The 22,199-nt window shown below is 41.5% G+C and overlaps 1 protein-coding gene across 2 annotated transcripts in view; it reads left to right on the top strand.

Annotated features, from left to right (window-relative positions):
* Positions 1-22,199, top strand: part of FCHSD2 (FCH and double SH3 domains 2) — a 119,251-nt gene that overhangs the window by 86,173 nt on the left and 10,879 nt on the right. Inside the window, exons 9-13 of one of the 2 annotated variants that reach the window (XM_015638296.3) lie at positions 718-840; positions 4,907-5,002; positions 6,063-6,134; positions 13,560-13,676; positions 14,355-14,459. In XM_015638296.3, the coding sequence (XP_015493782.1) occupies positions 718-840; positions 4,907-5,002; positions 6,063-6,134; positions 13,560-13,676; positions 14,355-14,459 (513 nt within the window). The remainder of the gene's footprint in view (positions 1-717; positions 841-4,906; positions 5,003-6,062; positions 6,135-13,559; positions 13,677-14,354; positions 14,460-22,199) is intronic. The other variant, XM_015638304.3, reaches the window with a different exon arrangement.

Genomic DNA, 22,199 nt, shown 5'->3' with positions numbered 1-22,199 from the left:
TGAAATGGAATGTGCACAGTTTCTGGGAATACACTGTTTAAATGGATATCTGTGGAATATGACCTATTTAAAAATCTAAATCATATATATTTAAATACATCCTGAGTTAAATATTTAAATGACATTGTCAGTCACTTGCAAAGTCATATTTAAACACAGAACTTGTGTAACCTGTGCCGTGTGATGTGATTTTACAGCTCTGTGTACAGCAGAGCTGTGGGGTTTGAACTTTGCTGTCACTGCTACCTTTGGGATAAGTTTGTGTTACTTATTTGGTATTTCTGAGCACAGAAGAAAAGTGAAGTGGCAGCTATTGCTCAGCTGTTTTTGAGAAGCAAACATCTGGCGATGTGTCACATGCAGATGTTGAGTGTCCTGGCACCATTCCCTGAGGAACACTCTGCTTGGCAGCACCCCGTGGCCTTGCAGCTCCTGGGTGTCTTCCTTGCCCTCGGTGACACCTCCCTGGGCATATTCCCTTCTCCAGAGCTGCTGTGGCCACGGGAACAGCTGGTGGAGATCCCGGGATGTTGCTGCAGTGCTGTGTGCTGCCCTCTAATGGGAGCCCAGCACTGCCATTCCTCTGTCCTCTCCTCACAGGGGTGAATCTGCTGAGAAAATGAGCGTCCTGCAAATCCCTGGGTGAATACTGAGAAATTGTATACAGACCTGCTTCCTGCTTCTCCTGATTTTCTTTATTTCTTTCCCTTGGTGCAGGCTCTTGATGGAAACATATATGATCACCTTAAGGATTATTTAATGGCATTCAGCAGGACTGAACTAGAGACGTGCCAAGCTGTACAAAATACATTCCAGTTTTTACTGGAGACTTCCAGCAGGGTAAGTTTGAACTGAATGATCCTTTGTAACTGAGTTCTTGCAGCATGGACAAATCTCCAGGGCCGGGATTTGCTTCCAAAATCATGACAAAACTGAAAGGTTGTTGTTTTTGGTTACTCCTGAGTGGTATTAAGTTAAAAGACACCAGACAGTTTTCTTGGGGAGAATTTTTCCTCTAACACCCAGACTGCCTTCCCCTGAGTGCCTTTGCATCCAGAGATGCTCAGTTCTCCTTACCTTGCACTTCTGGGAGGAGAAATTGCAGCTGAGGGTTCTGCACGGTGTAATCTGGAACAAAGCCCTGGGAAACTGCTTGGATTATTTCTTAATAATTGTCTGTCAACTTAAAATCCAAACTATTACGCTGTTTTCTCCCTGGAATTAAGGGTGGCAAACACAGCAAACAAATTAGAGCCTTGTCATAGACGTGGTTTGTTTGCTTTGTCGAGCAGCCAGACTGAGAGAGGCGTGATCGCTTCCAGGGTAATTTTGATACTTAAATAATTCATCTGCTGGGCTAAAAGGAAAAAAAAAAAATTGCCACTGAGCTTGGAAAAGCTGCTTTGGTGCAGTCATAATATTCCTTTATACATTTACCTTACCCACCCACCCAGAAACAGAGCTCATTCACACAGAGATGTGGAGCAAAAGCTTATTTAACACACTCCTTATTTACCTCCAAGCAAGTGATCTCACACCTTCAGAGAGCTGAAGTGAGGGCATGAAAAATGGGCTTCACCCTCAGCTTTGAATTTACTTGGCAGCAACTGTAAAAACAATCAAAATACCATTTTCTCTTCAGTTGTAGAAGGATTTTCAATAATTCAGCTTGGGCTGTATTATTCAGGTCTGCTTCAAATACCTTCCCCAGAAATGCTGGCTTGGAATCTTTTAGCTAAACAGGCTTCTGTATAATGGCTGCATAATTAATTTTTCACTGTTCTATCAGATCCTTTCTGTTCTAAATACTCAGAGAGCTGCCTGGTTGGGACTTGGATCCAGTTCTGAGCCCCATATCCAAACAGTTCCTTGGAGTGGGAATCCTTTCCTCGGGTGTTTGTGTGTGCTGAGCTCAGGGTGGTTTGTGTTAGCCAGGCCACAGAGCTCCAGCTCTGGCTGATTTTCCACAGCACCCAAGTCAGGCTGTGTGTGATGGGAACAGTCATGTTCCTGCTTTATTCCATGGGCACAACGCCTGCAGAAGGGACAGAAATGTAAATCCAGCTGCAGGTCCAAACAGGGTTTCTACAGCTCCATTTGCTTCTCTTGTGCTTCAGGAGTGCAGAGGAGAAAAGTTTGTGTTGCTTTGCACACTGAAAATGTGTGCTTCACTCTGAATATATTGGATTTTTCCACAGGCTTTGCTTATCCTTTCTTTCCATAACAGGTCCAGGTTGCAGTGATCAGCCCAAAAAAAAAAAAAAGAATCCAGAAAAAAACATTTTCTCTCCACCGAAACCCATCTGTGTCTTTCAAAAGCAGCTCGAGTTGTTAAACTTGTAATAAATTTGTTAGCAATTTAGCATAAACCTGTCATCAAAGCAAAGGTTTTAAATATTTATTGGGGGTTTTGAATGCTTCACCTGTTCTTTGTTAGTTTGCAGTACAAGCTTGGCAGGCTCTGCTTAGAGGAGACACTTCAGGTCATTGGGAGGAATATTTTTTGCTCATCCATCTCAACTATATTTCTGTTTGCAGGATGGAATTAAATTGTATTTGCTTTAGAAGGGCATAAGTTGCTTCCCCCAAGTGGCAGGGATGGTTTCTTGGATGGGCAGGGCTGGCTGTCACCTCATGTGATGCAGATTGAGGAAAGCAGCTAAAAACCAGATTTTCTGTATAAAATGGAGGTTTTTTATATTTCAAACAACAACACTGTTTGTTGGGGATTGGAGATTTTATTACTCCTGGCTCAGGGTGGCCCTTGTCACTCCTCTGACACTGGAATAGGAGCTCTGACCCCAAAGAGGATAAGTTTAGGGGGGATATTGGGCAGGAATTGTTCACTGGGAGGGTGGAAAAGCCCTGGCACAGGGTGCCCAGAGCAGCTGTGGCTGCCCCTGGATCCCTGGCAGTGCCCAAGGCCAGGCTGGACAGGGCTTGGAGGAACCTGGGACAGTGGGAGCTGTCCCTGCTCATGGCAGGGAGTGGAATAAGAAGATTTTATAGGTCCCTCCCCATTCAAACCATTCAGTAACTGTGATTGTATCAAAAACCAATTTAACTTCCTTTTCACTTGAACAGTCTTACTCAAGGCTCATAGTTCTCTTTTGGCAAAAAAAAAGCTGATTTTATTTGGAACACTTTCTGAAATTCCATTTGCTGTTTTGAGTAATGTTTTTGTGAGGTTTCTGGTAAGAGGGCAAATAATTTCCTTTATGCATATCTGTGACTGTGCCTTGTTTCTGCATATGAGATATATTTAATGTTTGATTTCAGGTCTTGACAGGTTTTAACTTGTCAATTGACATTGACTTCAGAAACTGTGTAAGAACATTGATTTAATTACTGAATAACAGGAAATCTATTTGGAAAAGTTGCAGCTTAATCCCAAAGATGCAGTGTTGCTTTGGGGTATTTTTATTCTCTTTTTATCAATTGTCCAATATTTTGTGCAAATGCAGGATTTCATGTGCTGGGCTTGCACATTGTCCCAAGCCTCCTGTTCTGATAACAGTTTTCATTTTTAACCACTTATTGTGGCTTTGAGGGGAAATCTCCTAGAAGTGCTGTTGGAAAAATGAGTTTTCTGCTTTGAACTGATTTACTTGGCAGTCAGATTTCTGTGAGGAAAGCACATTAAAATATCTGTGTAAATTTTCACATCCTCACTAACTTCATTTTGGGTTTCTTTTTCCCCTAATTGAATTTAAAATAGCTCCACATATTTGGCATGGCCCAGGCTTGTGTGCCATGGTCAGGGTTCACATGGATCTAAAGGACAATTCAATGGACTAGCTGCTTAAATTAAATTATTTTGATGCCAGATCAGTGCTGAGCATCCTCTGAAGCTGCAGATGTTTCCTTCTTTAGTATTTTCTGAATTTCTATTTCTGGGAATTCGTGATGCAAATCCCTGTCTGTTTTCTCCCCATTTGAGTGTGTTTATGTTCAACTGCTCAAATTGGAGCAGTAATTATGTACTTTTCTGGTTTAGATGAGTGTATTATTTGCCCTGGAGGACTATTTACTTTCTTTAACTGGAGATTAATTTTTTTACAGTTCAGTATTTCAGCAACACAAGCATCAACATTTTGCAGCATTAGAGAAGAAGTTTTATTTCCCATTGTCCACGCAGCACAGAGTTCATGCACAATGCTGCTATTTCTGGATAAATACCATCTTTATTATCTCTTTTGTACATGGAAGCCCCCAGTTTGGTAATAAATTGATATAATTTTGATGCATTTTCATCAATTGAGACACTGAATGCTCTGTAAGAGTTCTTCAACCAGTGATGCTATTTTTTCATCATGCAATCACTGGGTATTTCTTTGTAAATCTGTGTAAATTGTGACATAAGAGGTTTGTTTAGGGATCTGTGTCATGCTGCCTGAAACGTATCATTAAACAAATTTGGGAGCTGAAGGAGTTTTGCTTCAGCAAAATGCAAGCTTAGAGAGTTTTCTCTGAAAGCAATTTAATAAAGAGAGATGAAGTTTGTAACTGATTTTGGATGCATTATTCCAAATAGTCTTTTCATCTCCCACAACTAATAATTTCTGCCAAATAAAGACTTTTCATCTTAAGAAAGAGTAGTGCACAGGAAATTACCCACAAGAGAAGGGAAAAATATTTATGGCAGTGACACCACAGGGTGTCTATTTGATAGTTGGTGTTTTTTCCCCCCCATTCTGTAGGTAAATGGCAGGGATATTTTAGATCCTTGTCACCCACTGTGTGTCCTGCCAGTACCTCTGACCAGCTCAGCTCCTCAATTCCCTGCTGGTGCACCCAAGTTTCTGCTGCAGGTTTAATCTCAGCTGAAAACTGTTCTGGTTTTTCTCTCCAGCTGTTTCTCAGTTCACAAAACAAGGAGTCTAAATAAACCTTTTTCTTTCCTCAGGTGGTGCGGGATTACAATCTCCAGCTGTTCTTACAGGAGAACTCTGTGTTCCACAAACCTCAGCCTTTCCAGTTCCAGCCCAGTGACAGTGACACTGTAAGAGCCCTGTGAATCCCTGCACTTACTTGGTCTTGCTCTATTTTAAGGCAGATTGTTCTAAATGGGGAAGAGAATCACTGGTATCCCAGTCTGATTTAACCTCGTGCTGTATTTTTGGGAAAGAAAGGGAGAGTGGCCTGGTTGCAGGAGGTGGGTGATGGTAAAAAAAGCATCAAACAGGCTCTACATCATCCACAAAAGAGCAGAATCTTTTTTTGGCTTCCAGATTGTGACTAACAGTCCTCTGTTCCACTGCTTTTAACCTAATTCCTACTAAATTTTGTGGCCTTTTTATCCTGCTGTGTGGTTCTCGTAATATTCACTAATACTGGGTTACAACTGTGCCAAATAAAGTGTCCCTACACACCTAAATTGCTCAAGTAATAACTTAGAGATACATATAGAGAGTTACTAAAAATAATACTGTTAAAACACTGCATTCCAAAATAATATCCAGAAATCTTATCTTGGTTTCTGTGTTGCTTCCAAAGCAGTGATTAATGACATTAAAATTGAATGAATCAGAGTATGTAAGTGCATTTCCAAACAGCACCTTGATTAAAGTGGATTCTTGATGTCCCATCAACATTACTGATGTTATTTTAAGAAACAGCTGTTTAAAATAAGTCTTTAAAACATACCAACTGTTTCTGACTTGGATTCATTAGTGAACTGACTTGGGCAGTCCTGATCTGCAGTTCAAATGATTCAGATCAAGACCTGCATAAAAGTGATTTTTTTAAATTTCAGTCACCCTGGAATCTCTCACTGAGTCTCTTTTGTAATTCCTTTTTAATGAACTCTGATTTTGATTTTTATTCCAGAAAGAGTCAGTTATTCCCAAAAAAATAAATGTTTGGACAATGCTCTTGGGTGGGATTGTTGGGGTGTCTGTGCAAGGCCAGGAGTTGGACTGGATAATGCATCCAACTCAGGATATTCAGTGATGAGTTTTAGGTTGTTCTTGATAACAGTGAGCAGAATCTTTCTGAGTCTTTGCTCTGCCTCTCTAACTTTTGCTGCCGTGTTCTTGTCCCCGTGCACTCCCTGCATCCAGAGTTTTAATGCAGTTCAGCTGGTGGAGATTGAGCCCTCACCTGTCAGTGCTATGAGAATGACCATAGCTGAGGTACCTGGGGGTGTTTATGGTCAGCCCTGTGTTATCCCTGTGCATGTGGGATGCTGAATTTACACTCTGGAGAGGTGGCAACAGAATGCACAATCTCTATAGATATAAAACAGAAAAGGGGGAAAGAAAAAAAAAATAAAAAGCTTTTTTTCCCAATGAGACTCCGAGGAGGAAAAATCAATTTAAGAGCGTTATTTGTGGGGGGCAGCTTCACACTTCTCCTGTGTTCTTGCACAGGGTTTGTGATCGATATTCTAATCTGCTGGGGCAGGAATTAAAATTTCACAGCTCAGGACAGTGCTGTGTGTAATTGGTTGTAATTGGTTGTAATTGGTTGCTGCTCCTCTGTGAGGGGGAAAGGTTGTCTGACAACTGCAGGCTCTGGGTGTGCACTGATGAAATGCAGCCCTATTACTGATTTAAATTGGCTCTTCTCCAGAGGGCCATCCCCGTGGCCAGTAGAGCTGTAATTCAGTCCCTTTAAACTTTGCAGTGTGAGAAAGTGGAATTGCAAACAGTGATTCTGTGCCGTGGCACTTGTGTGGGCTCCCAGGGTCCACGTGTGCTGCCGGTGCTGCCTCGCTTCAGGAGCTTTTAGGAAGCGATGAATGGGCCCTTCATGTCTCACTTCCTCACTCCTTTGCTTGGTTAACCCACTTGAGCTGCAGAATTCCTGCATTCCCTCAGTGCACTGCAGCTTTTTAATCTTCAGCTGCTTAGGCTGTAACCAGTTTCACCCAAAATAATTAAATTATGCTCCTTTGTGATCCATGTAATTCTGCTCAGCTAACAGGATCCTACCTGCGAGATCCCATTTTTAATCAGGAAGTACAAGAGAATGAGGGCTCTTGCTCGGGTTTTTGAATTGGTCAGAAATTGGGTGTTTTCTAATTGATGGAGCAACATTTAATTGCAGGAGAACAATTACCAAGCATTCTTTTGCCACATGTTCTGTTTCTAGATGTTTTGCAGAGATTTCTCAGTTGGCTTTTATTTTCTGTGGGTTCTGCATGATAATTTTCACACCAAGGACTGAAAGAAAAAAGAAGAGTCACAAATAGATCTCATCAAAAGTTTAATATTAACCTTTTCCAAGAATAAGTTATGGGCTCTCTTCAGGCTGATCCACTGGGACTGGGCTCAAAATTTGGAGTATTTAAGTATTACTGGAATGGAGTTGTGAGGGCTGTAGGCAGGAAGAACGTTATAAACAGTATGGATATGGAGCTCTGAATGCAGAGATGTGAATTCTGATATAAATTCCACTTTTACATGGTCCATCCCAAACTTCTGTTTAATAAGAGAAGAGCTGTTACCAGGATTTCTGTGCAGTCCTTGAGTTAGGGACAGCCCAGTTTGCTTTCAAAATGATCCCATTGTGCACAAAAAGGGTCTGATCCTAAGAAAGGAAGGAATTAAACAATTTACCATCAAGTTGCAGGATTTTTGATCCCAAAAATCCCAGTTGCTCTAGCTAAAATGTACACTTTTGAGTGCCCACAAAGAGAAGGCCACTTGAAAATGTTTTACATCAATCAGTTGTTTCCTTTATCTAAACAAAATTGGTTTGAGCTTGAATTTAATCAGCTGTTCATGTCACTAAATTACTTAGATTATTTCATTGGCTTGTTTTTGATGGACATAAATTCTTATTTTTAAAAAAGAAAGTTTTCCCAAAAAAATCCTTGAAACAAACCACTTACCCTTAAAAAACAGTTTGTTTTAAAACTATTCAGAAAGAAATGATTGATCAGTTCCTACCAAGCTTCAATCCTCTCCAGAAATGGATTCCCAACATGGATTTACAGACAGCAAAGTAGAGAATGGAAAAGAGCCTCTTAGAAGACCTTTATCCTCCCAAGGAAATGCAGTCAGCACATCTTGGCCTTGCAAGAGGATGCTGTGATACTCCACAGTTCCATCATCCTCCCACGAGGAAAGGGATATATATTTATCAATCCCACAGAAATCCAGTGTGGGGAAATCACACTGTCCCTGTGCTCACAGATAAGCCACGAGAACAGGGCAAAAGAGAAAGGAAATTCTCCAGCTTTTCTCTGTTTCCTGTTTGGAAAAAGCTGCTTTTTCCTTGATCTCGGGGTTATCACGTGAGAAAAGGAGCCAGGTGACACAAAAGTGTCCCTGGAACGGGAGGAGAAGGGCCCTGACAAGCTGACATTTCATTTTTGGGGTCTTTTTCCTGTTTTTCATTCACTGTTTCCTCAGAGAACATGAGGAAAAGCTGTGACCCAGCTGATTTCTCCCACAGCTTCTTGACAGGAAAATAATATTTCTTTTTTTTTTTTTTTTTCCCTCTTTATTTGCACAAGAACACCTCAGGAAGTTCCATGGAAAATTTTGCAGTTTCCCCCCAGGTAACTAGGCTATTTTAGGGGTAGATTGTGAAAATAAAGATGAATTTTCCTTCACTCTCAGAAGAACATCTTGGAATTTTCTCAGCATCTTCTATGAAGGAATTTTATATATTAAGTTAAATAAACAAGTACAAAAAGGGCCCATGTTTCTATATTTACAGTGGTCTGTCCATTTTATACCAGAACAGACTGGGTTTAATTTTCTTGAAGCTAAAGCTAAAAATAAGTAAATAAATAAAAAAAAATTATTGAATTTTATCAACCTTTTAATACCAGAACAGACTGGTTTTAACTATAACAATTTTGAGGCTAAATGTATAGTACAAAGAGGTAATAATTTAATTGTATTCAATATTAGGAATTCTTTTTTTTGAGAATTACAGATATTCAGGTAAATAAATCAGTGGGTGTGAGTGGGCAAAGCTCCGCCTTCCTTCTGTGACTTCACCCATCCTGTGCCTGTCTAAAATTGATTTTATTTAATCCCTCCCATCCCAGCTGTGCTTAAAATAAGTTCTAATATTTATATTTGAGGTTGATACTGGAGAAAAAGGAAAGTTTTGGATCTTCTGGGGACGTAGCTTAGGTTGAATGTGAGGATAATTTCTGATTTTCTCCTAAGCATAATGAGCTGAAATTGGCTCCCAACCTAATGGATTTTATTTTCATTTTCACTGCCTAGATGATTTTATTTTAATTTTCACCACCTAATTTTAATTTAGAGAGCACAGAGTTAGAATTCTTTGGGTTTTAGCAGTCAGGAAATGCAGATTAAGCAAAGCTCTGAGTTTTTTCCAACAGTGAAGATCAGAGAGCAGAAGTTGTACTTGAAAGAAGTGGCCACTTAAGAAATACAAATTTGTTTATATTGCATTGAAAATAAATACAAAATCATTTTTTCTGGGTCAAAGTCCTTTTTTTTGCCTTTGGTTACCTAATGAGGGCAATTTTTCCCTCACTTTTACTTCTAATAGATTTTTTGGAAAAACTGGCTGGGAATGCAGCTGCTGTGAGGGCTGAGGCAAATGAGGATAATTATGAGGGTGAGAATAGAAGTAAATTAATAAAAATACTCTGCACTCTAATTTCAAGGTTAATTTCGGTGAGAACAATATAAACCTTTAAAAATAAACAAGATTCAAATGAATTTTAAAAAGAGGGTTGTGCTTTTTGTCTCGTGTATACAACAGGAGTTCTCAATACAGAAACATCAAGGCCTAGGAATCACAAAGCTATGTTGATCAGTGATATTTAATAAAAAGCAATACTTCTAAGATTCTAGACTTCAAAAACAAAAACCAAAAAACCTGAAACAGACAAAAAAACCCCAAAACCCAAACCAAAAAACAAAAAAACAAACCAAACAAACCAAACCAAAACATCTCTGCCCATTCAGATGTTCCTTTTCCTTCTGCAGCCCCCTCATCAATTTATTAGATTAATATAATACTGTCTAGTATTAATAATATGTTACAAATTTGTTAGTTTAAAAAGCAGTATGTGGTTCTGTAAAGCAGCAATCATAGGTTGATTTGGATTTAGCAAATGGTTTAGCAATGGTTTAGTTTAGATTGTAACATAGATGTGATCATAATAATTGTGGATTTAAGATCTTTTTGTTATTCTGAGGGGAAAAAAAAACCCTTTATGCAAAAAAAATCTTAATTTTTAAAGATGAAGAGTGTCCAATATGAAATGTTGCAAATTGACTGAAAAATGAGTCAGCCTCAGCTCACTCTTGGCTAAATTAAAATTAAATGAGCTCAGCAACAACAGACTAAAAGGAGCCCTAAAGTTGGCTCATGATTTTCTCAGAACTGCTGAGTTTAGCAGTGAGTTGTGTGAAAAATGTCATGTGTGTTCCTTCCTCCTCCCCAGAGTGTTGCTCTGCAGCCTTGGCATGGAAACTTCTTGTTTTCACCTCTTTTTAAAAGAAGTGCCTGGTTTTGAGATGTGCTTTGTGTCGCTGCTTTGCATGCAATAAATGTTCCCTGATTTTTGCCTTGCTAGAAGTGAAATTTTAGTCCTCAGCCACAAAAATAAGGAACTTGGAGGCTCAAGAGCCAATGTTTTTTTGTTTTCAAGACAGTGCTGTGCCATGTGTATCCAGATATAACTGGATAAATAAGAATACAGGCTGGCTTTGGGCCTGTTGGGAGACAAATCCTGCACCTGCACCAACATTTCAGACCAAAATGGAGAAGTGACATTTGTCTGCAGCCTGGATGCTTTTGTTAATTTAAGAAACAGCATTGCTGCCCCTAAGCTTTTTAGCTGCTTGGAGCCATCCAGAACTTTCTGCTGGTTTACTGATCGAATTTTTAGCACTAAACACTGTTTTTGTTGTAATCCAAGCCCTGAGGGAACAGCAGAGTGTCCATCTATGTTTAGCTCAGGTTTTTTGGCTCTCCCTTCATTCCTTGGCCACTGAGAATGGGTTTGGTTTCCCTCTCTTTTTGGAAGAGGTTAAATTGAGTCATTGGACATCTTGGCACCACCAGGTTCCAGTCCTGAAGACACTTCAGCTTCATGGAGTATGTCAGGATCAGACCCTGCAGTTCCTCCACCTTCTTCCCTACAATTTGGACTTTAATGTCCACAGCAGATAAATCTGGTTTAGCTCCTTTCCTCTCACCGATTTTAATGGCAGCTGGGTTTTCATTTTCTTGATGTTCCTGTCCAGTCTGTCTTTCCCCGAGGGTACAGAATTAAGGCTTTTCATTGCCACATTTTTATTTTATTTTTAGACCTTTAAGCAAGGGTGAGGTCTGCCTGGGTGCAATACTGCTTTATAAATAACTAATTCAAGTTTGATCCTACAAAATTCCTTTATTTTTTAGTATGCCTTAAAAGTAGCCACGAAGTCCACATTAATTTTTCTGGTCAAGTGCTTTTGATAAATAGACTAAAACCCAAAATCACACTTGGGGTGATGGAGAAGATCATCAAGTGACTGAAAAGTCTGGATTCTTTCCATATGAAAATGAGCTGCTGAGTAGGAGCAAGAGCAGTGGGAGCACTGAAAATATGTTATGGGCTGTTTTCACTCTCAGATGTTTCATAGGGAAGAGGGAATGTCAAAGATTCTGCTCAGGTTAAGGCTCAGCTGGAAGTTGTGGAAGAGGCTGTATGATAAACTAGGAAAAAAACTGAGGAGAAATGTTATCTTAAGGATTGGATGTGCCTAAATAAATCCATGTGTTGTCTTCTTCAAGTTTAAAATGGAGTAGCTTAACAGTGGTAATTAAAGAAGTCAGTAATGAAGGAATATGATTCTCTAAATCTACCTCAATAGAAGCCAATTTAATAATTAAATTGAGGGGATGGGTGAAGAGATCCTCATCTGAAGCTTCACCTACCTGATCATCCCAGCACTGGCCCCATGCCTGTACCTCTCCTCTTCCTCTTTTGGGCCGTTCCACACCTTTTCTGACAATTGCCTGTGCTTGGAAAATTCCATTTCCTGGCCATTTCAGACCCTCAGAATAAAGGTTCAGTTTTGGTGAGGAACTTCACTGAACAAGTAACGAGCTGAACCAATTTTGGCTCTTTTTCACTTATATTCCCTGATAGGCTGTCAACCAAAGTCTGTCATTTTTGTCTCTTCTGAGAGGACAGTGTAATCTAGAAAAATCCTGTTTTCAGAATGACTTCAGTTTGCCTCCTGGTGTCTCTTGGTTTTACCCCGGTCTGTGCCAAAGGCTGGTGTAGATGATTAAACTGTCATCCTTCCTTGACATAAATCATTCCACTTTTCCTGCTAAAATACCTGATAACAGCAACAGCTGCAGGCTTCCCAGCTACCCTGAAAATAATTCCATGTCTTTCTGCTCTCTTACCCTTTCCTGATGGCTAACCCTGGATTTCTCCTGCCTAAACAAACTTCTCATCCTTCTGGGATTTTTCTCTAGTTTCAAACTCCACCTGATGAGCAAAAATGGTGTATTTTGAACCATACAGAGTGAGAAGATTGTGACACAGGCATTTCTTTCCCACTTCAGCAGCTCTGTGCGTATTCTCTCTTCTGGAGTCATGGTTTATAAGGGACTTTTTTAGTTGATCTCAAAGGCTGAGCAGGATTATGTCAGGGCTTGTGATAAAAAGGAGTGCAGGGGGGTTGTGGATTGCAGTGGCTGGATCAGAAAAAAAGATAAAATCATAGGGACTGGTTGAGGTTGGAAGGGATCTCTGGAGGTTGTCATGTCCAGAGCTGTATCCAGGTGGCTTTTGGATGTCTTCAAAGATGGAAGCCATCCCAGCTGATTCTGTGAGTCTGTTACAAATGGAAATGATGGAAAGATTAGGAATTATTTCAGTAATCCCATGCTGGGAAATGTTTCTGTTCTGTTCAGCCTGTAGACAGCGAAGAACTATTTCATCCTGCTTTAGTTGAGGGGGACAGTTTTACTTTTTTTCATTGACACAACAAAAGCATGAGTAAGATGGAACAAGATCAGGAATGTGATTGGAAATTTCAGTCTGTGTTCTGCAGACACGAACATTTTTGGACAGAAATTGCTGTGCTGTACTAAAATATTTTATGGCTTTGTGGTTTGATCACAATTTACAAAGAATGAGCCCCTTGGTCACACTAAACCTTTCATCTTTAGGAAGGAATTGTTCTCCATGAGGGTGGGCAGGCCCTGGCACAGGGTGCCCAGAGCAGCTGTGGCTGCCCCTGGATCCTTGGAAGTGCCCAAGGCCAGGCTGGATGGGGCTTGGAGCAACCTGGGATAGTGGAAGGTTGGGCTTCTGGATGCACTGGATGGGGTTTTAAAGTCCTTTCCATCCCAAACCATTCCATGATCTTTGTCTCCTGTAATGGCTGTTTATTTTGGGAATTGAATTCTTGTGAACTGGTGGCTTCTGGAGTTGCCTTCCCACAGCCTGGTACCATCCCAAAGTTCACCCGGAAGGTCTTGTCGCACCTTCCCCGTTTCATAAGAAACAGGATCCCAGGCTGATAAATAATTCAGAGTTAACCCTGTAGGTAAGCACAGAGGTAGCCTGGGGTCTGGGCCATCATAACTCCTGCTGTTCCCTGTTCCAGAGCCGACAGCTGGAATCAGAGACCGGGACGACCGAGGAGCACAGCCTGAACAAGGAGGCGCGGAAATGGGCGACGCGGGTGGCCCGCGAGCACAAGAACATCGTCCACAGCCAGCGGGTAGGTCTGGGAAAAAGCACATCCATGGGATCAGGAGCTGCTGCAAGCACCAGGGAATTAATTACCTGGGGCCTGCGTTCACGTGGGTGCCAAAAAAGTCTTCCACACCAGGGAAGTCCGTGAGGAATTTACCGTCAATCTAATGCGAAGATGTAAAATTAGATGTGAATTGGTAAATTTGTTTCTACGTCTGTGGCTCAGCTCTGGAGAGCCAAGGGCTGTGTTTGGGCATCTGGAATGTGTTGAATGTGTCTTTAAAGGAGGGAGACTAAAGACAAAAAGCTCCTTGCTCTACCCCAAAAAAATCCATCTGTGAAGGAGTCTGCTGTGCTTTCACCACACCCTGCCCAGTTTCCTGGTCATCCATACAATTCCAACCCCTGAGCACAACATCAGCTGGAGAAAAACAACATCCAGAATGCTCTGACATGTCTGGGAAGGCTCCAGGGAGAGCTCAGAACCCCTTCCAGTGCCTAAAGACAGCTCCAAGACAACAAGGGACAGGACACAGGGAATGGCTCCCACTGCCGAGGGCAGCGTTAGAGCCATCACCTTTTATTTCCTGGGATGGACCTTTGTTGGTCAACACCAGCACCCAAACAGTAACTGACCTGATTGTCACAATTACTTGTCTTTGGCATTTACTGCACCTGGGGTGTGTTTCCTTGTTCCTGGCAGACCCTGGAAGAGCTGGAATGCCACGGGCCCATGATGTCAGAGCAAACCCGAGCAGAACTGGAGCAGAAGATAGATGAAGCCAGGGAGAGCATCCGCAAGGCTGAGGTAAGGAGGAAATTCTTTTGGCATTTTTAATTGCTTCCCACAGGTGGATCTTACAGCTGTTTCATTTGGTTGGTGGAAATGTGTATTTTTAGCATCAAAACTCAGGGAACTTTAAGATTTTTTTTTCCCCTTCATTTGGTATTTGTCAAATTACTGAATGAACTTCATGAAGCTCTTTGTCAGAAGAGTGATAGCACAAGCAGCTCCTGAGGAAGAGTGAGGCCACCTGCTGCCTTTTCCACTGTCAAAGGTCAAGAATCTTTGTATTTAGGGGCTTTATCTGAAACAGATTGAAAAACAATCTCATTGTTTTTACTATTTACTTTTGCTTGGAGGAATTAGTACCAGAAATGGTGATTTTATCCTTGTCTTTATATTTTGAGGTTCTAGAAGCAGCTGCCACGTGCTGTTGTAGTGGGTTTTGATACACAAACTAGATCTGATTGTGGGAAACATTGGAAATAATCCTTGTATATCTAATTTTACTGGGAGGTGCTTTTAAAAAGGTTACAGAGGTTTTTGAGACTTGTTGTGGGTTAAGACTCATGAAAAAATTGACTTCTTATTTGGCTGCCAGTGTTGGGTTGGTAAAAGTGAACTGTTTTCATGGCCACTGACTGAAAAACCCCATTGCAGGCAGCAGGATCTGATCTGGGTTTTGGATGAGTGGGTTGCTTAATTAAAACTGCAGAAGAAACCTAATTGTTTCAGTGAAGTGCTTCTCATACCTCAGAGTACCTGATGTAATTAGAAATGTGATTTACAGGTGAAGGGGTTAGAAAATACAGAGCAAAATTATTCCTCCTCCTGGTAGAACTGTCAGGCTCCCTTTTTAAAGCAAAGGCAGGATATGGTTTTTTAAAAACTAATTCTTACAGAAAGTATTTTAAAAACATGTTTTGAGTAAATTATTTCCAACAGACCATACTCCAAAACACTTGCATATATACATACATAGTTAATGATTAAATCTGCAAGCATCAAAGATAAAAGCAGCAGCAAGAAATAAAATCAGGATAAGAAGATGCCAAAGAGAAAGTTCCTGCAGCAAAAGTTGATAAAAGGTACAAATTAAATCCGTCTGGAACTTAAGTGACTTAGGAGAGAGGGAAAGTGCCAAGAAGTAGAAGTTTCACATATTATTTTCTCCAGGACATGTGTTTTAGCTAATAACAGACAAATAATGTATTTTCCTGGTTTTCCAGTGTGTTGGAGTTAAACCATCCCTTATCTTTCTAACATTTAACATGTGCCCTCTTTTACAAGGGAATATGGTGCCAGGGCCAGGAACTTGAAGATGAAACTCCATGGTTGGGGGATTTTTGTCAGCTTCTTTCTCTTCTGCTGTGTATTTTAAAGACTTGAAGTTATCCCTGAGCTTTTGGAATGGTGTGGAAACCACTTTGTGGGAGTTTTTCTGTATTGCCACCAAAGCTGTTTATAGTGTAGCATTGTTTATTAATTTATTTTTTTTATAAACCAATAAGTGAATTTAGGGAGATTTTATTTCCACTAGGGAATGGCTTTTTCTTTTAGCCCTGTTGGTCCCCACTCCTCTAAGACTGAGGTCAAGACCAGGAATTAGACAAGAGATTTTTGCACACATAAAATCCTGGAGAACAGCAACCTAAGCTTTGGGCTAAAACCTTTTCTTTGGGAATGCAATTATAATTCCTTCCAGTGTGTGAAAACCAAACATTCCTGCATATTTGAGTGCAACGGATTGAGGTGGAATTACTGAGGGTGGGGCTGGGGAGTGGTGTCTGTGCAAAAAGTTCTTTAGGCTGTGAATAGGAGGCTGTGGAGTTGTTCTGGTATCACATCCAAAGGGCTGTGAGGATGACACAGAGAATTAGTTTTTATTTTATTTTTCTCTTTTTATGGCAATTTTTATGTCTGTTTTATCCCATTTTGTTCTCTTGATTCACTCCTTCCCCTTTGCAAATCCACTTTCTCTCTTCTTTTCTGGCCTTGTCATTCATGAAGGGGAAGATAACTTCACAATCACATTGGGATCAGATTTTCTGGTTTGGTCATCTTCCACTTGCCTGTTTCTCCTTGGGGAATTTTATATCCCTGACAGATTGCTCCAGTACCTTAAAAAGCAGGATGAGCTGAGTCAGGTCTTTTTAGAGAGGATTTTTATTGGTAAAGGTATTTTTTCCAGGGTGTATTGGGCATAGAAGTGCTCATCTCACTGCCCTCTTCCTTGGAGACCCTGAATCCAGGGAAATCTATGCCCTGGGAGGAGCTGAGGAGCTGTTCCTTACGGATAACTGAATTTAACAAGTACAGGGATGTGGAAACAGGTGTAATTTGAAAGTACAGCAAAGGAATTGATTAAAAATGCACTCAGAATCAGGAAATATTGGAGAATCACAATTTTTTTTGTCTTCTAGAAGATGAATATAAAGGTTCAGATTGGCACATTCACAGCTCAGTGGGTTATTTCTGATCATTTTCTCCCTGGGATAGCAGCTATTTCTCCTTGTGATGTTTTCAGGGAGCAAACTCCTTGATTAGAATTGGGGGAAAATTAGGAATTCCAGCAGAGTGCTGCTGTGCAGGTGATACGTGGCAGATGTGACTGTAACTGATAACCAGAACACACATTTTTGTGTTAAAATTGGAAAACTTGGGATTTGTTAAAGAAATTGTTTGTTGGTGGGGTTTTTTGGGTATTTTTTTTGGTTTTGTTTTCTTTTTTATTGCTTCTTTTAAAAGGAAATGTATTTTATGTTAGATTTTGCGTGATAATACCTCTGGCACTGGCAAAGAAGTAAAATTGACTGTAGCTAATGACACACTGTGGAGTTTCGATCCAGAGGGATTCCATTCTTGTCCCAGCAGCACTGAACCACTTTGATAAAGACAAGCCCTGAGAGCAGAAGGGTCTCTTTCAAGTTGAAAGTGGCACAATTCAGGCATCAGCTGTAAAGGAGATCAGTCAAAAAAAAAAAAAAGAAAATTGATATTGAAAATTGATAATCTGTGAAAATAAACCATTCTTGAATCTCCTCTGTACTCACTCACCCAATTCAGGTAATTGAACTTCTGTGTTTTTAGCTTTGATTTCTGTAGCAGCAGGAAGGAAGGAATTGAGCTTTCCATTTTCCCACTGCCTGAATCCCTTTATCTTTCAATGACTGGAGACAGAAATTTACTGGGAGCAGAGCCTGACCCCCTGGCTGTCCCCTCCTGTCAGGGAGCTGTGCAGAGCCAGAAGGGCCCCCTGAGCCTCCTTTTCTCCAGGCTGAGCCCCTTTCCCAGCTCCCTCAGCCCCTCCTGGGGCTCCAGCCCCTTCCCCAGCTCTGTTCCCTGGACACTCCAGCCCCTCAGTGTCCTTCTTGTCTTGAGGATCCTGAAACTGCCCCCAGGACTGGGGGTGTCTCAGCAGTGCCAGCTCAGGACATTTCCTCCTCTGATCTCGTTTTTCCCCTCTCAGACCAAAGACTCCAGCGTGGGTCTCCCCAGGCAGTTCCCTTGTCCCAGGGCTGACATGATTCCTCTCCAGGGTGGTGGGAGGTTTCCCATTTGCTCTCAGGTCTTTGGGCCTCCACAGCAATTAATCCTGTTCCCACTTAATTACAGGGGGATGCACGTTGTCTCCTCATCAGGATATCTACAGCTCTCCAAAGAGTGTTTGTAGCAGATTAGATCTGGTTAAGGCTTCACTGCGGTGCTGTTTACTCGGTTTCATCAGCTCAGAGGTGTAGGGCCATTTTTAATGGCACATGGGGGGCTGATTCATCCCTCTCCTTGTATTTGGCACAGATATTCATTGCTGTGCTGTGTCACAGTGGCAACAAAGCAAGTTCCATATGCTTCAGGAAAACAAATGGAATGGAGTCGCAGAATCACAGGATGGTTTGGGTCAGAAGGGACCTAAAGAATCATTTAGTCCCAACCCCTGCCGTGGGCAGGGACACCTTCCACTATGCCAGGTTGCTCCAAACCCTGTCCAACCTGGCCTGGGGCACTTGCAGGGAATAAGGCTCCTAATCCAAAAGAAAAAGTGAGTTTGTGACTCGCTGCCATCTCTGGTTGAGCTCAGGAAGCAAAGGCTGGGAGAGCTGTGCAGGGAACCAGGTGCCTTCCCTGCAGGAGATGTGGAGGAGTTGTTGTTCTTTCCAGGTCAGCAGATTGAGGACTGGCCTGGAAAAGTCCCAGCAACATCCACAAAGCAGGAATTTCAAACTTTCTTGGTGAAAAGCAGTTTAGTGAGGGGAAGGATGAATTTTTACACAGTGGGTAGTTCCAGGACAAGGGGAATGGCTTCCCACTGCCAGAGGGCAGGGATAGGGGGATATTGGGAAGGAATTCCTGGCTGTGAGGGTGGGCAGGCCCTGGCTCAGGGTGCTCAGAGCAGCTGTGGCCGTCCCTGGATCCCTGGAAGTGCCCAAGGCCAGGCTGGATGGGGCTGGGAGCAGCCTGGGACAGTGGAAGGTGATGGGCTTTGGGGTGTTTCTAATCCAGCCTCTGCCTAACTCTTACTGAATGTTCTGGTTATGAGATGTCTGTAACATCAGAGATCTCATAACCATCAGAGAATGGGTCTTCAGAGATTTTTTTCACTCTCTGAAGACCCAGTGTTCACCCCAGGACCACAGAGAAGCGTGATAATAAATGTTTACATACATACATTTTACAGACACTGAATTCCTTACAGGATCCAGGTGATTTCCAATCAAGCCCAGTTACCAACAGCTTGAGAGACACTTCTTAAACCCTACAAATTCAATACTTCAGGATCTTTAATGTTTTATGTGCCTGAGCTTGGGAAAAACCCATCTGCTGGTTGGGCTGGAGCTGTGCAGGTGGATTCTTCCCCAGGAATAGCTTCCCCTCTGTTTCCTTAACCTTGGAATTCACTTGGGAGAGGTGTTATGTGTGCCAGTGTCTCATTTCCCATTTGCTTCACCCCAACAGCCTTGTTGGATTTCAGTCCATGCAGAGTATTTAGCATATAAATTAACTCCTGGAATAGCTGTACAAACCTCCCTCCCAGCCTCCCACTTAGAAAAGAAACTCACTCAGTCTTGTGGTGGAAAATGTAATTTATGAGCTAATTCCCCACCTGGTGCAGAAAAAGGAGCCAGATTTTAAGTGAGTTGTGTTGGACAGGATTTGTCTTTTTGGTTGGGTTGGTTTTGCCACAGCTTTGGGTTTTCCACCCCAAACCCCAGCAAGGCAGTGCAAGTTGAATTATTTGGTTTATTTCCTCATCCGCACCTACTTTACCACAGTGGGCTGTGATTTAAAACTGAACTACATGGAATAAGACTCACTTAGGGTTTTGAGAAGTTTAGGGCATTCCAAGACTTAATTATAAATCAAACTGATCTGTAGTCTTGCCTGCCTATCACTGTATCATAATTCCAGTGGCCCAAAATTTAACTTTTCCTGAAGAGAATGATTTCATTATAATATCATTCATTTTAATATATTTTTCAATTAAAAAACCCAAGAATTTCAACAAAAAGTGTTTCCAAATGGGGACAGAAATAATGTCTTCCCAGAATGTTTTGCCAGAATCTTTCCACACTGATTTCTTCCTGGCTAAAAGAATTTGCCAAATGAGAGTGTCCAACCTCTGGGGTTCATGGTCAGTGGTGGCCTTGGCAGTGCTGGGGGAATTGTTAGATTCTTAGAGGGATTTTCCACCTTAAATGATTCCAGGATTCTACGATTCAACCATTTTTTTTCCTGCCACTGAAAAAATATTGCAGTGGAATAAAACATTTCTCACAGAAGATAGTCTGGGTCTCTTCACAATCCTAATGTAATCTGATTTTAGTATCTAAACCAAGCTCCTAAGTACAACTTCTGTGTAAAAGAAATAATTCTGAATTCTTCAAGAGAAAAAAAATCTGGGCAAGGCCCAGAATTTGTTCTGCACCTTGAAAAGCCATGACAGGTAAAGCAACTCTGCTTTCAGGAAGATCCATTTAAAACTGGTTTTAACAAAAACCTAAACCAGAATATTTGAAAGGGCAACATTTGCTGCATTTCTGTGTGGTTTTTACCTGAACACCTTTATAAATGGACTTGGATCTGAGGTGTTTGTGGGATGTGAAGGAGCTCTGGGTTTCTTTCCAGCCCTTTTCTCTCCTGGGGATGGGGAACAGCTCTGTAGTGTTCTGCTGGGTTTCATTTCCACGCCTTGCAGAACAGTTGTGTATCTTCATCTTGAGTAAGCTGTGGGTCTAAAACCATTGCTTAATTAAGACTGGAACAGTAAATAAACAAAACTATTGCATCTCCCATGTGGAGCAACGTGAGGTATGTGAGGAATAGATAACAGTGTTTATATTTTCTAAAACTTGGGTGGTTTTTCCTTTCATCTTCTCAGATCCTCCCAGCAGAAAGAGTGGTTCAGAGAAGCAGGAACCCCCCAGCAGAGTTTGTAGATTTTGTGGGTGGCTGATGGTTTTTTAATCAGTATAAAAATACCCCAGTCCTGAGCTATTAACCAGTAATTGGTGACTGTAAACAGCAATTTCACTGCTACACAGGAAAATGTTTGTCCTGCAGTGAGACTTCCTAACAATGAAATTTGGGTAGCGCCCAGATTTCAGAGCCAGCGCTGGATTCCAGCATTCCTGGCCTTTGGAAGCTCAGCTGCCTTCCTGGAGATGCTCAGGGTTGCTGGGAATGGCAGGGGTCACTTAGTTGAAGATAGTTTGGAGTCTGCCAGTGGAGGTCACTCAGCTGGGGGGCACAGCAGGAGTGTCCCTGGGGACCAGGGGAAGGCAGGGAACACCAGGGGTTAAAGCCTTGTTTAGTTTTTAATGGGATGATCTTTCAAAGCAACAAGACTTTGAGAAAAGCTTGTGGCTTCACAGTGTGGTGAAATGCTGATGAAATCACCACTATTGCCCTGGTTCCTTCTTACTTAACATTTTATTCTGGCATAATGAAAGCATCAAAGCCCAGCTAATTCAGAGGGAGTGATGTTTGAATGAAATGTTTGTATCTTTATAGAATCACAGAGACACTGAGGTTGGAAGGGCACTCCAAGATCATTGAGTCCAACCCAGCACTGCCAAGGCCACCACTAAACCATGTTTAAATGTGTAGCTGTCCCTGTGTGAGAAGCAGAATAAAGGTCTGCTCCTGAGTGGTATTTTATTTGTATTTTTCCTACAGGTAGGAAGCTGTTAACTCTGGTCTACCAGCATAATTATTTAGGTAAAAAAAATAATTTCAGCTCGTAAATAACTTTCAAGTGCAGGCCTGACCTAATGCTCCTGGTACTTTCATGGCTTGTCTGCAATGGAATTAAACTCAAAGCATTTGTGGTTTGGAACAAACATTTGTTGACTGTTAAGGCTCCTGGGTGTAAACAGGGAGGGGAACTCCATTGGATTTGCTGGGTACATTGAATTAAAACCTCTTGTCAAGTACACTCAAGGATTTTGGAGCAGCTTGTTTATTTTAGCTCACAATTTGTACAAACAAACTACAGCAGAGCGAGGACTAACAGCAAATGCAGATGTTTGTAGCAGCCTGGACCAATGTTTATTGCTGTAGTATAACTCAGCCTAATTGGAAATTGCATAACAAGGTAAACAGCAAAACAGGGCTGAGCAATTCCTCGGTGGAGGCACAGGGAAAGTGCTCATAAATGGGTGTCAGGATGTAAAGACGAGTTAGGGGAAGCTACTTCACAAGTAAATACATACATTCATATATATTTACATATTCAAGGCCAGCCTGGAGAGGCATTGGAGCACCCTG

This window comes from Parus major, chromosome 1 (assembly GCF_001522545.3).
Source record: "Parus major isolate Abel chromosome 1, Parus_major1.1, whole genome shotgun sequence".
Classification (NCBI taxonomy): domain Eukaryota; kingdom Metazoa; phylum Chordata; class Aves; order Passeriformes; family Paridae; genus Parus; species Parus major.
The sequence above is the reverse complement of the archived record's forward strand: the minus strand, read 5'-3'. Positions and strand labels throughout refer to the sequence as shown.